The sequence below is a fragment of the Formica exsecta genome, unplaced genomic scaffold (genome assembly GCF_003651465.1).
Source record: "Formica exsecta isolate Colony F162 unplaced genomic scaffold, ASM365146v1 scaffold178, whole genome shotgun sequence".
Classification (NCBI taxonomy): Eukaryota; Metazoa; Arthropoda; class Insecta; order Hymenoptera; family Formicidae; genus Formica; species Formica exsecta.
In genome coordinates, this window is record NW_021849095.1 from 145,172 (window position 1) to 159,060 (window position 13,889).

Sequence of the window (13,889 nt, forward strand, 5' to 3'; positions counted from 1 at the left end):
TATATATATGGTTTTTTACATCGAATTTTCGGAACATCTTTATAGGGGTGGCTCGAAAAAAGTTTTGGCGTTAAATATTACTTAAAGTCGCTCTTATCCGCGCAATGGAAAATGGCGTTATATAAAGTGAAAGTGTCCGCGTATAGTCGGACGTGCATTGCAAATATATGCAGTGACGTTAAAAGTGCAACGAAGAGAATGCGAGCGCGAATTTTTGAATTAGCAATCCTGAACTGCGACTTTATTTCCGCAACGCGGTTTATCACGATCAGAAAAGGCGCTCGAGAGATCGATATCCGATCGATATTTCATTCCATCTTTTTCTTTTTTAGATTCGATGTGGCGCACAATCAGGATAGTACGTTCGGAATAAAGTACGATTTATTAATTGAGGTATCGATAGCTGAGAATATAAATTTCGCGACACTCTGTGCATTGATATATTCTTGCGGTTATCGAGAAAAATATAGGATGACGTTTGTGCGAGTAATAAAAATGTGAATCACACGATCTTTATTATTCTCCGACACATTTATTGGCGATCGTTTTTTTCCTGTTCTCTTTTGCGATCGCGATACTTTCTATGCTTTTGAAATAAATCCCCAAGGACGTTATCGCGGAGCGTAAATGGCGATAGCGATTATCTCGATCGGGAGAGTGCATTCATCGATTGCACGATTGATCTCTCTTTTTGCTGGGATAAAAAAGAAACAAATTGATTAGCGATTATCTTTGTACTCTTCATAATCGTCATTATATACAGCTACATATGTTAGTACAAAATTATTATTGTATTATCGGAAGGAATTATACACGATCTGTATATCATTAAATTGTGCCGTGAATTTGCAGTTTTTTTTTTTTAATTTTCATAATTTTCATTTTTTGGAGCAGTTTATATCCTCGATATTTTCTTAATTTTTTTCTTTGTGTTCTTGAGCCTTTTCTTATCTTAGTATTCCTTTATGACGATTTATTTTGGAAGATCGTTAAGGGCTTAAGCCATTTGGTCCGCCTGCCGAAAGAAATACGACGGTAATAATATTTCTGCCGCTCGTGGAATCGTGAGGGCAGAACACGGGGTGATGGGGAAGAAGGGAAGAGAGAGAAGGGCGACGACCCGCGATCTTTATCCAATTACACAAACGTAACTCCCACCTGCGTAAAGGATTCCCTTCGCCGCCGTGTCATGTAAATCCGCGCCTCGCGGCAATATTTAACGCCTGCCCCAGGTACGCACGCTCGTTAAAAGGCGTATTCCTATCGCAGGAGAGATGCAGGACGTATCTCTCTCTCTCTCTCTCTCTCTCTCTCTCTTTTTCTCGCAGGAGTACGCTCGGAGTACTCGAGGATCTCGCGATCCCTCCCGGCCGATGAATCGCGAACGGATTCCATCGCAAATTCCTTCTCATCCACGTATTTCAGCCTGAGAATTCTACCGGGGAAAGTTTGAGGATCTCGGAGTTCGAGGCAGTCAGAGACGTCGTTACTCAAGATGATCTTAAATCTGAAGTCGTGGATCGTAAAGAAGTCTTAAATCTTGAAAAATTTTTGAAAAAGCCAAAAAGTATTGAAAAGAACAAAAAAGAAATCTAAAGAACGTACGCATATAGATCTAAAAATATTGATATAATAATTCTAGTATCTTTTAAAAAAGAATATAGTTAAAGAATATATTCTCTCTATTTATTGGCGTGTGTTCAAAATCAAAAAAAAATTTCTGATTAAATTTTTATAAAGGAAAATTTGTTTTCAATTTCTCAGAGATATTTCTGAATAATCTAAAAGCACAGATTTAATCTCTTTCTTTTTTAAAGCTAATTGAGTTACTTTCCATTTCAGTTGCCCCCACGTTGGAATGGAAGAAGGGTTCGACATCCGGATCTGGATGATGCCGAAATCACGCCGAATCTGACGCCGAATCAGAACGTGTTCTCTCCCCGGCCGGAAAGAAACGGCGCGGCTTCCGGTGCTGCATTCGTAGTGGAGGGATATGAAGGAGAGGCGGAAAGGGGGTTTACAGTTCGTCGGAGCTGCTAACGATCGTTGGTGCCGATCGTGGACGAGGCGAGGAATCGTCATCATCGTGCGATGATGAGCGGGAGCGACTCGAGCGCGACCGCGACGCTGACGCCGACGCTGACGCCGACGTCGACATCGACGCCGACACCGACGAGCGTCGCCGTCATCTCCGCGGCCTCTTCCGCCGCGGATGAGGAGGAGGAGGACTCGGCAGCCTTGACCGTGGATTGTGCCGATATGGACCTGGTGAATGGACCGAACCCCTGGCTTCCGGCCTACGGTTTCCAGCTGCAGCATCATTCCCACTTTCAGCCGACACACTTGGAGGATCTACGGGCTAATGGTTCGTATGTTCCCTCTTTCTTTCTGTTTTTTTTTCACACACGTGCATTCTTTCTTCATGTTGATGTCCGACTATTCGCATTTAATTTTAACGTGTAGTTCAACGTTTTAATTATTTCCGGCATATTAACACATATTTAGTTAATTTTTTCTTTAATCTTTTTAATGTTCTTGTCTTTCATTATCGTTTTCTCTCTATATTTATAATTGCAATTTATAATTCTTTGCCTCGATAAACACAGAAATAATCTCTTATGGAGTTTTGGGTATCAAGAAAAAAAAAGATTTATTCTCTTTCTTTTTACCGCGTGTGAATCTTCATTTTGGGAGCAGGCGTAGGACAACCAGACCGAGATACTGTTAAATCACTCTTCTCGACGCAATTCTAGACGCGATTATAGTGATCTGGGTCGTTACTCGTGGCTCGTCACACTAAGCGATTGACCCTTTTAATCCGAAATTACGTATTAGAGCTTGGGAAAGGAAATGTTTTATAATATTCACAATACCTGTTGAATCCATTTTAAGATTGAAAATTCTGCAGTGTCTTGTATAGCAAATAATGTGTTGCTATAAAATATAAAAGCATATTACATATAGCAGATATTTTAAGAAAAAGAGAAAGAGAGAAATTTGTTATACGACATTTTTTTTTAAATTTTATTATATTGTTATTAGAGATATATTTTATATAAGAGATGTATGGGGCACATCAGGTTTTTTAATTGAAATCAATATCGACATAAAAAAGCGATGATAAATTACGATTAAATGAGTAGTACATTTATGGAAGTTCGAGGATGTGCGTAAATTTTTTTTCGGCGTCTTTCTTATTCACGTTTAAGTAGAAAGCAACGTGCTATTAAAGAACGATCTGTATGCAAAGTCGCCCTGTTTTCTAAAGCCACTGGAAATCGTGGTAATCATATCGGCGCCTCGTCGCCGATATCTAGAGCGTAATAGACGAGACGGCAGCTTTAAGAATGCTTCGGGAAATCGTTGGAAATAATGTATTTTGCTTTCCGATATGATATGCCCAAGCAATATCAATGTCAACCGGTTATCTTCGACCAAGGTTCAATCATTGAATTTACGATCGCAGAAAATCATTTGAAAATATATGTGATGATAGACAATAATAATCGAGAAACAAGATTCTCTGGATTTTCTAATTACGCTTAATGTTTCGAACTTATCGCAATCCTTTTCCAATCACGCCTTAATGAATTTTGGTGAGTAAAGTTTTCTTTCGATAAAAATTACAGAGTGGAAAAGGAGAGAGGTAATTCTGCTTGATGAATTTCAAAGTCAATTAGTTTAAACAATAGTAATGATGACTAATCGATTCACCGTGAGAAAATTACTAGCTTGAGTTTCATGTCACGTGAGTTAACGTGGATCGATTAACAAGCAAGCGACTAACAAACAAAGCGAGAAATAGAGAGTGAGTAAGGAGATCGGTCATGTATATCTGTGCGAGAAAAGTTATCCGCTCTGTTTACTTTATAATTCGCTTCGAAAGACTGATTTAGAGTCTAAAGAAGGTTCGAACTCTAAAGAAAGTCTTAATATCTAAGATAGAAATCAAAATAAACAATATTTTCGAAATTATCATAAAATATTATTCAAAAATAAAAATAAAAATACTTTGTTATAATGCATCGCACATTTTCAATTTTGATATAATTACATACATTTTTAATATTATTTTAAAATTTCTAGTTAGATAAGACTAAATTAGTTCAATTTCTGGCGATGTGCTCGAGAACTAGGATTAAGAGAAGGAAAAACATTTTAGTTCATGGTAAAGATAGTGTTGAGAAACTCTTTGGCATTCTGGCTCTCGTGTATATATTACAGTTATCGCTAATATCCGCTGAAAGGCTCTTGAAAAGATACTAGTCGAGCTGATTATTTTTATGTAAGTCGCGACGGTTTATTCTCGTCCGTTAGTCATGGAAAGGCAACAGCCAGCAGACGACTGCAACAGGTGGCTCGGCCATAATGTTGTATAGTGGTGCGTGCATCCGCACTCGTGCAAGACAAATTGCGTTTCATCGTCTCACGATCCGCTCTCGCAATCGTCGAGGAGAGGAGAGGTCCGGACTCACATGGTTAGAGACATTTAATTCCATTTAATGACGTATCTTCTCTCATTCCGCATCTAACGTCGCATTTGAAACTTGTGGGAGGGGCAAGCGTTTCTCACAGTATATTGCTATCGATAACCGAATATTGAGAAATATCTTTTTTCCTAAACTTAATGAAGTCTATCTTAGTTGAATTAAATAAAATAAATTCTTAAATTTTTATTAATAATTTTATTTAAATTAATGTAATTGAAATTATATAAACAGGCACAATATTGTTTGCTTGTATGTAATATTTACCGAGTGCATCTGCACTGATGATTCAAGATATCACGGAAATCAGGTGCCTTCACATATAAACGCACACATGAGAATACTTCTTACGTCACTCGAATAAACCAGCTCTATAATTATTGGGATTAATTGATCGGTCGACCGATCAATGATTCAGTGCGTGCCGATCGTGCCATTTATATATCTCCGATTCGCGCATAATCGATCGCGGATTGTAGTGACGACTTGTATTTTCGATTAATCTTTCAAGTATTTTGATCAATATTTATAGTTTTCGTATTAAGATTGCGCTGTGCGTAAGATTTAAAACGTAGCAATTTTTACATAATTAAACATAATAAAATGTCGATATAAAGTATTGACTTGATTTGTGAAAACATGTATCTCAAATAAATTTTATCATATTAATGTTACTCCTTTCACTTCATTCATTACTCTCTCGCGCTGAGTTGTAAAGTCAGCTGTGATCTGTCAGTCTCTGCAATCGCATTCAAGCATTCCCGATGCAGATGTGCAAAGTTTATTTCGATAAAACGTTATCGCCGCCCACTCGCGTGGAAAATTACGTGCAATCTCTCAAGGAAAGCTTCGATCTCGGCTTGAACATCTATTCGACTATTTATTCTCGTCTTTTTTTTATCAGCCACAAACTTCCGCGAGTTTTATTTAAGAAATCTCAGCGAAAATAGATATAGAGTAAAAATATTTAAATTCGGGCTCTGCATTGATTTTACTCTCTTGACTCTTTAATCGTAAATCAGACGAGGCAGCAGGGAGAGAAGAGAGCGACGCACAATACAAATGTTACAGCGCAATGTTATTATGCAACTATTTCAATAAGATGAAGGGAGATAAGACAGCGCGCTTGACTTTTCCACAAGAGATCGCGTAGTCGCTCCCGGTTAGAATGCATCGAATGCATTCTAGCGCTGCGCCGTGCAGCTATGCAACATCCCGTTCCCAGCAGCGGCTAACTGTTCACGCCATCATTCATCGCACGATGATGGGAGAAGGCGGGAACGTATACAAAACTTTACGTTCCTACAGCGAGCTCTTCGTCGAGAGCGGCCAATTGACCATTGTTAACCCATTGTACTCGCTAATAATTTTTATCGCGATATTTCTTATTTCGCCTTATTTGTTAAATACGTTTTACTCTCGAGCTGAATAAGAAATTAATTTTTTTTTTATAGGAAGACAAATAAAATACAATAATTTAGTAAGGGAGAGTGAGAGAAAGAGGATGTGTTTAAGTCAATGTGCGAACCGTTAGGCACAGGTGTCTAAGTGCTTAAGAGCACATATACAATACTAAAGTACACCACTCATGGTATTTTCAATTCACTCTCCACAGCGGAACTAGTTTCTCGATCTTTACTCAGGCTTTTTTCAACCTGAGGTTGGTGACTAACGGATAAAACTCCAAGCCTCTTGTATTGTCAAGGACAGACATCTCTCCGATGGTCGGTGACTTCGAACAGATGAGCCATTATAAAAAAAACAATGTATTTACTTTTCTGGAGGTGATCCATACAATTATGTAATAAACATTTTTAATTCTAATATGTAATATGTTACAATATTTTGTTAAATTTAAACAAAAAAATTAGATTAATAATTATTTAATATAAAAGTTACAAAAGATGCAATGTTAAAAAAATAAAAGGAAAAGTCAGAAAGAGACTTTATATGTCGAAAAGTGACTTTTCGGAGAGTATGTATAGCATAGCCTAAAATGTCTTAAACCGGCTTTGACGGCGAAAACTCAAACAAGAGGTGGTTGACCTTCCAGTTACGTTATCTTCCAATGTGATAATGGTTGCATTTCTCGATAACGAATGAGTCACGAATTCTCGTTAAGAATTATGCTCAGTTGCTTCTGTAAACGGGTAGCTACTGCCCTTTTGACGAAATGACAAGGATATAAATGATGAGTTTATTTTATTGAACGCAAGTTCTATCATATGAAACAATAAAATAATGCACGCAGAAAATGTGTGTAGGACATGGAAACTAGTACGCACAAACTAGTAATCTGTGATTGATATATAAAACAAAGAAATAAAAGAAGCACCAATTTTCTAAAAAAATTAGTTTTTATATAATAGAAAATAAATATTCATTAAATTACATGTGAAATAAATTGTATTAAAACAAAAATATTTAATATTTATATATATTTTTAAAATCCGTATATTTATTCTGTATATTCTGTATATCTGTATATTTAAAAATTAAAATTTTTATTCGACTTGAATGATAAATTTTAACATAAATTATTAACCATAGGAATGTTTGTGCTTACAGATACGGTGCTAGTACAACAAATAGATTTTTTAGAGACAATTGTGGAGGAGACATCCGACGATCTTCAAAGCGATTCTGATCGCAGCGGAACGACATATTGGCTGGGATCCGATTCGGAGACCGAGAGCGTCATTCATATCAAGGCGAAGCAGAGATCCACAGGTAAAAATTCTAATCATTAACACACACACACACACATTTTATTGATATTTATTAATATATGATGAAAAGCGCGTGTAAAAGATTATCTTATAAAACCTAATTTTTTGCCTTAGTGAGAATATCACGGTAAGACATAGTAAGACATTTTGTTCATTCATAATTATTCTACTTTCTCTTTCTCCTTAGCAGCCTAATCTTTTGGCTTATTAGAGAATTACAGGAATTACGTGAGTTACGTCAGACTCGCAATTATCTGTCACGAATATTACACCATTGAAATTGGCGGGATCGAATTAAGAAGTCGAAAATTAAACTTTAGCCTTATATACTTTTTCTTTTACTAAAAATCTAAATTATAGCTATATATATAATAATTATAAGTTATAATTTAATATGCATTACTCTAAAAGTAGAAATCTATGCGATAAAAGATTTATTAAACGGACCTTTAGAACTAGGAAATAATCATGAGATTATAGAGAAGTTCTGAGAAATGTTATTAATTTAATTTAATCTAAATTATATATTACGTGTAAGATACATTTAACTGAATATACCGAATTATAACCGTATTATTACAATTAAATGCCATTCCATCATGTTCTTAAACTTTAGCGCCTTTGAATGCGCAGTCATTGTAACACACAGTTTCACATGGTTGCAGCGTTGCAGGGGCATTTACTTTCTCTTTTTAACATGGATGCTTCGAGATGAAAATAATGTTCGCAAAAAAACACAAATGAAATCAGTATTTAAAAAATGGAATAAATTATTTCTAAAATTATTCCAAATAATTATAAGAATATTGTTGGAAATACGTCGTAAATTAAACTCTAATAATAAATAAAACATTGCATCAATTTCTTTTTATTTCTGCTATATATCCTTAAGGTATAAATTGCTAAAAGTCGATTTAATGACAAATATAACTGGCCAAGTTATTTTCTAGTAGTAATTCCTTTCGTGTGTTTGCCGATGCAATATTCCTTCTGGTATTATTTACCGAGGAATATATTGCGTTTGATCTCAAATTAATGCAATATATACATAAGATAAATACACTGATATACTCTCTTAATCGTGAATTCTAGGGATCAAATTATATAAACGAATGCTCGTTGCTTCAATGCCGAAACTAAAAGACTCTTTCCGGAAATATATTTAAATTTCTAAGTCAGATAGTTAAATATAAAATCGACTTTTATTAATAAATAAAGATGTAAAAGAAAACTTTTTTATAAAAATATAAAAAATTTATATCTATCAAATATAAAAAATTGAAATAATACAAATCTTTATAAATCCAAGTAAAAAAAGAACATAACGTAATAAATGATTAAATTCCAATTTACTTACATTTCGACCTCCAGCATCCGATTTTAACACGGAATTTTAACGAGCATTATTAATGTACATTAAGACTTATCACGATCGCATCTGAACATGACATTTTAATCGATGATAATCGACATTGGTCAATCGCGCATCGCACGCGACCATTATCAACCGGTCGAGAACTGATAGTGCTCAGCGTATAACGCTGTAAGCGTTGCTTCCGGTTGAATGAACCGTAGCTTCCTGACGGAAGGTATGCATGGGGTTACAAAAGTGGCTACCATTAGATTGGATCTCACTTCCGTGACTCGATTTTACAAAGTGGGTCGTCAAACATCCTCTTTTATCTATCCTAACAAGATTCGAAACGGAATTAAAAACAACACATGCGATCTGGATTTCGACAGTAAAGTAGGTTTAGGCCACTCACGTTCTCTCGTCTCGCTTTTACTCTGTCGAGTCCTTACGTGCCTCGCGTCATTATCGTCATCATCTTTCTCATCTCTCGTTTCTGTTTTCGGCAGACGAGCGGCTAGACGGTAGCGGCAGCGAGTGCAACTCGGTGGTGCCAAAAAAGAGACGTCGTCGCGATCATTATGGTACTGATCATCATTACCATCAGCACGTGACAACATATGACGAGTATCCGGCCTCACCGAGATCATCCAGGTCCACCGCCTCCTCCAGATCGAGCTCGCTATTGCAGTTCGAGTCCTTGGAGAGGACCTGCGCGACCCTGTCACCCTCCAGCTACAGTTTCGACTCTCTGGAATACTCCAATCGGTCGAACGCTTCTCATGCAGAGAACGATTCGCCTGATAGCTTGGAACAAGACTACAGCAGATTGCTACCGAATGGTTTTCCCAGCACATTAGCCGACCATTTTCCGAGGATCAGGCCCTACCGCAGCTTCGAAAGTCTGGATACCTGTCAGAAGGACGAAGGTTTTGACCAAGTGTCTATGTCAAATGGTTTCACGCCTTTGTACCTGAAGAGGGGTGCTGATTTGTCAAATATTGGGAAGAACAAACAACGTCCAAGGTAAGTTACATGCTTTTGAATCCAGACTTTATTTCTCCCTCTCTCTTTCTTTTTTTCTTGTTTGCTGTGTACATAACAAAAAATGTTATAAAATGATTTAAAAAGATTTCTATCTGAATCTTAGAGAACATATTGTATTTGGTTTCAGTCAAAAATTATTTTTGATTTTTAATAACTAAATAAAAATACAATTAAAATAATAGGATAATATGTTTTTTCATATGAGTTTTCTAGTTTTTGATGTTTTAATATATTGTACATTATTCGAGCATTTTTTTCATTTGTACATGCTATCATTTTTCGAAACGTAACGCAGTTAATACACGTCCACTTGCGTTGTAATTTTAACTGAAGCCACGAAAGCTTTTGTTTGTTTTTCTTAGCTTTTGCACACACTCGCCTATTTTCACATGCGCCGTTAGAATAGAGGTACACAACTATTGTAATCACGCATTATTTCCCGAATTAACAGTTTGCAAGGACTGTCGGTAAGTGTATTTGAGAAACATTAGAAATAGATATATTTATTCTATTTTTTTTTTAATCTGATAATTTAAAATTTGGAATTTATTAAGAGCAAGAAGAGAGATATTTAATATTAATCTAGTATAAATATGGTAATACAATTTTCTTAAATTAATTATTTATAAAAAAAAATGATAAAAATATCCGCATTTATATATGTATATAATTATGTTTTCTTATTTTAAATAATTTCAAAAATGCACAGTTGAGAGATTTCTTCTTAATTTCTCTGTTCCGATTTCGAAATGAAAGAGTTAATTTAAACAATGTGCGTATACGTTTGTGCGAGAAAGCCGCGCGTCGTACAATGTTCTTGGCAACGTATACCGACTGTTCGCCGTGCGATGATTGTTTTACGGCCAAGTTAAATGCAATCGCGACCCTGAGGAAGACCACCTTGACTTTTGCTGCTGATATTATAAATGTTAGAAACACAAACTTATTGTCGAGTCGTTAAATTATCATCGTTTGGTTTTCAAGAGCGCAACTTTTTGCATACGCATTTTTTAAGTAGTTCAGTTGTTACATAAAAATTCATAAATGCAAAATTTTGAATAAAAATAGTCAGTATTCATATTAAATCTCAATATTTTATCATTCATATTCTAACTCTACTTGCACCAATATTTCAATGATGTTGGTCTCCACGAAATAGAGATTTTTGGCACGAGGACGAGGAATACAGGGACCACGATTACGAGGAAGAGGATGACGAAGACAATTTCGAAGAATACGAACGAAACCGGACGAATACGGAATCCCGGTTAACGACCGGTTTCGAGGATCGGTTATTACTGTACGGTGAGTCCGGCAAGTATGCGACATCCTTGGACTACCGGAACACGATCGATCTACGAGAGATCGGCGTGGAAACGAAAAGAGACAGGCTTTTGGAACTCAAGTCCGCGCAAAAGACAGCCCGGTTAAATATAGCCGGCTGTGGCGCGGAGCATCATCACCATCACCATCATCATCATCATCATCATCAACATCCGCAACAGCAGCAGCAGTACCAGCAGCAGCAGTATGATCAACACGATCACCATCACCACCGCCACCGCCGCCGGCGCCGCCAACAGCAGCACCAAGGGTGGAGTCACGAGGAGCGTTTTAATTTTAGATTCACGGACAAGTCGCAGAGCGCGCCCAGTCTGCTCGACAGTGTCGAAGAGTCAGCACGTAGTGATTTGAGCAGCACCTCGCCATTTTGTCTTCGCACCTCGAGGACGACTTCCTACGTATCGACGTCTTCTCTCTTCGAGAATTACACGCAGGTGGCTAGCGTACCGGTGGATTTGAATCTCTGTGGCGTCACCACTACGTGCGTCGACAGAATAAACGATCTCGAAATGGCGGAGACCGCGTCCGATGACGAGGCAACGATGACCCTGAAAAGTTCGCGAGAAAATGCGATTCTTCAGGAGAACGATGAAACGAAAACGAAAGTCGCGCTAATCAGCTCGGTTAGGACGCAGCCGGCTCAGAATTCATTCATGGACGGCAGTATAAAAAATCGTAAGAAGAAAAATGAAGAACGAACGAAGGTCGAATGCGCGAGCGATCATTGCGAAAAGCAGCAAACTCTCAACGACAAACAAATGAAGACGGTATCGACGGTGAAGACTCAGGATCATACTAACTGTGTGCTGGACACGGCAATGGTGACGGAGAACGATCTTGATGAAGCCATCAAACAGTTCAAGCGCGAGGTAGAGGAGGCAGCCGCTTCCGAAGTTGCGAACGCCGCCATTTTGGCGATGGAAACAATTGAACGAACGGCATCTGGTCGAGCTAGGAACCGAAAGGTGAAGAAAAATGCTAGTTACGAGCTAGCGCAGCAGTTTGAAGTGGACGAAAGAAATTTCCAGAAAAAGTTTAAGGATAATGATGAAGATCACAATAGATCTCCCAGTTCTCCTGGAAGAAGACGAGTAATAAATAACGCCAGCTACGAGCTGGCGCAACAGTGCGATTACGTCAAGGCGTTGCAGAACTCGAAGGCTGCATTTCATCGAATGGACGCCTGCGATGAACTGGAAGAAGCTGCATCAGGACACTCCTCAGAACTAAAAACCGACGTGATGCGCTCCAATACAAACATCAGTAAGGACTCGTCGAATTCCAGACCGAAGGAGCAGCAAGATGATTCGTTCTTTGGTCAGATAAAAAAAAACTCGGATCCATTTTCAGCCTGTGGCGATGCTAGTGCATTAAGTCCGCGGGTGTTAGACGATGAAGTAGATTATCCCTGCTTGGAAACCAAACCCATAGGAGCGTCCTGCTTGGAGAATAGGGTCGTCCTACGAGAGAAGATTGAATTAGAGAAGCCAATTGCAGAGTTAGAAAGTGTCCTTGGAAATTCCACGACGATATCTTACATCGACGAAGAATCTTTTGGTAAGCGCAAAGAGGAGTCTGCGGACGTGAAGAAGAACTTAATCGATGAATTTTATCCGGAACAAATGGTACAGTTTTCTCAACAATATCTTCGAAAGGATGAGAGTAAGGAAACGGATCAAAAACGGTGTAAAGAGAATTTTGAAAATGCGTCGTCGAACCAAGATCCTGAACAGCGTTCTCGTAGTTCTGACTTGAATGATCGCGACACCGTCGAATGTTTATGGAGAGTCGTGATCGAAAAGTCAGCGACAGCAAAGAAGGAAGAGGAGGAGGAGGAGAAGAGGGACGAGGTGGAGGTAGCGGAAAAGAAGGAGAAAGAGGAGAAGGGACACAGTGTTCGCAGTGTTGTTGGCTCCGAGTCCCCACCCGCCGTTCCAGGTTCATTCGGTGAACATAGTAGTGGGAAGCCCGCGATGGCTGTGGCAGTAGTTGATACGAATCATCGCGGTAGTGATCACGACAAACGTCAGAGCGAAGAGCAACGTGCGCTATATATCAACAAGAAAGACGCGGATATTGTAATCGCGAAAAGGCCATTGTTTATCGCTCCGCAGAAGGAGATCGCGAACACCTACGCGGTGTCTTCGACATCCTCCCTGTCTTCATCTGCTTCCGCCGTCATGAAGAACGAGGAGAGAAAGAAGGGCGGCTTAGGCGGCTTTCTGCAGAGATTTTCCAGGCTGAGGTTTAGCGGCCGAACGAAGGTGCCACGTTCGGAGGTACAGAAAAAGATTGTCGAGCCGACGACGAGAACGCAGGAGGAGCAACAATCAACAGCCGCCAAGAAGAAGGAACCTGACTACATTATCATACCATTGCATCCGCCCGAAGAAGAGAGAAGACGCCAACTGGAGGTCGTTACTCTCGAAGAGGCCAGTAGGAGGAACAATGTGGACATTCAGAGAAGCGTTTCTAATGTCAGGTAAATCCAAAATTAAATAAATTATTCATATTTATAGAAATATTTTACACTGTTTTCGCATTGTTTGTTAGTATTTTAAAATAAAAAAAAGCATCGCTATAAGAGTAATCAAAGAACAGTAGATTGATATAATTTTGTATCTCAAATAATTGAAACCTACAGTCTCTCGTCACGTTGTGATTATCGATATTTTTTTTAAATAATTTAAGTAGAGCGACAGATATCCTTGACATAATATTTTGTTGTATTCCGGGCTGAGAGCAACAAGTTATCGGTCGCGCGTCGTATGTAAATATAGAGAGATTCTAAACAACTCAAGTACCATCAAGAGTTTCGCGATATTTTTGTTAGCGACGTTGCGTTGTCATAAAGTACACGAATAACGAATCGTTATAATGTGCCATCTATATTATGACATATTATAATGACTTTTGTAATTAAAGTTTCCG

The 13,889-nt window shown here is 38.2% G+C and overlaps 1 protein-coding gene across 1 annotated transcript in view; it reads left to right on the forward strand.

Moving 5' to 3' along the window:
• The window catches only part of LOC115233583, a 58,818-nt gene that overhangs the window by 1,400 nt on the left and 43,529 nt on the right, over positions 1 to 13,889 (forward strand). The window contains exons 2-6 of the mRNA XM_029804085.1: positions 1,843 to 2,365; positions 7,056 to 7,217; positions 9,077 to 9,593; positions 9,977 to 10,081; positions 10,774 to 13,440. Of these exons, the coding sequence (XP_029659945.1) occupies positions 2,092 to 2,365; positions 7,056 to 7,217; positions 9,077 to 9,593; positions 9,977 to 10,081; positions 10,774 to 13,440 (3,725 nt within the window). The 5' untranslated portion in view covers positions 1,843 to 2,091. The remainder of the gene's footprint in view (positions 1 to 1,842; positions 2,366 to 7,055; positions 7,218 to 9,076; positions 9,594 to 9,976; positions 10,082 to 10,773; positions 13,441 to 13,889) is intronic.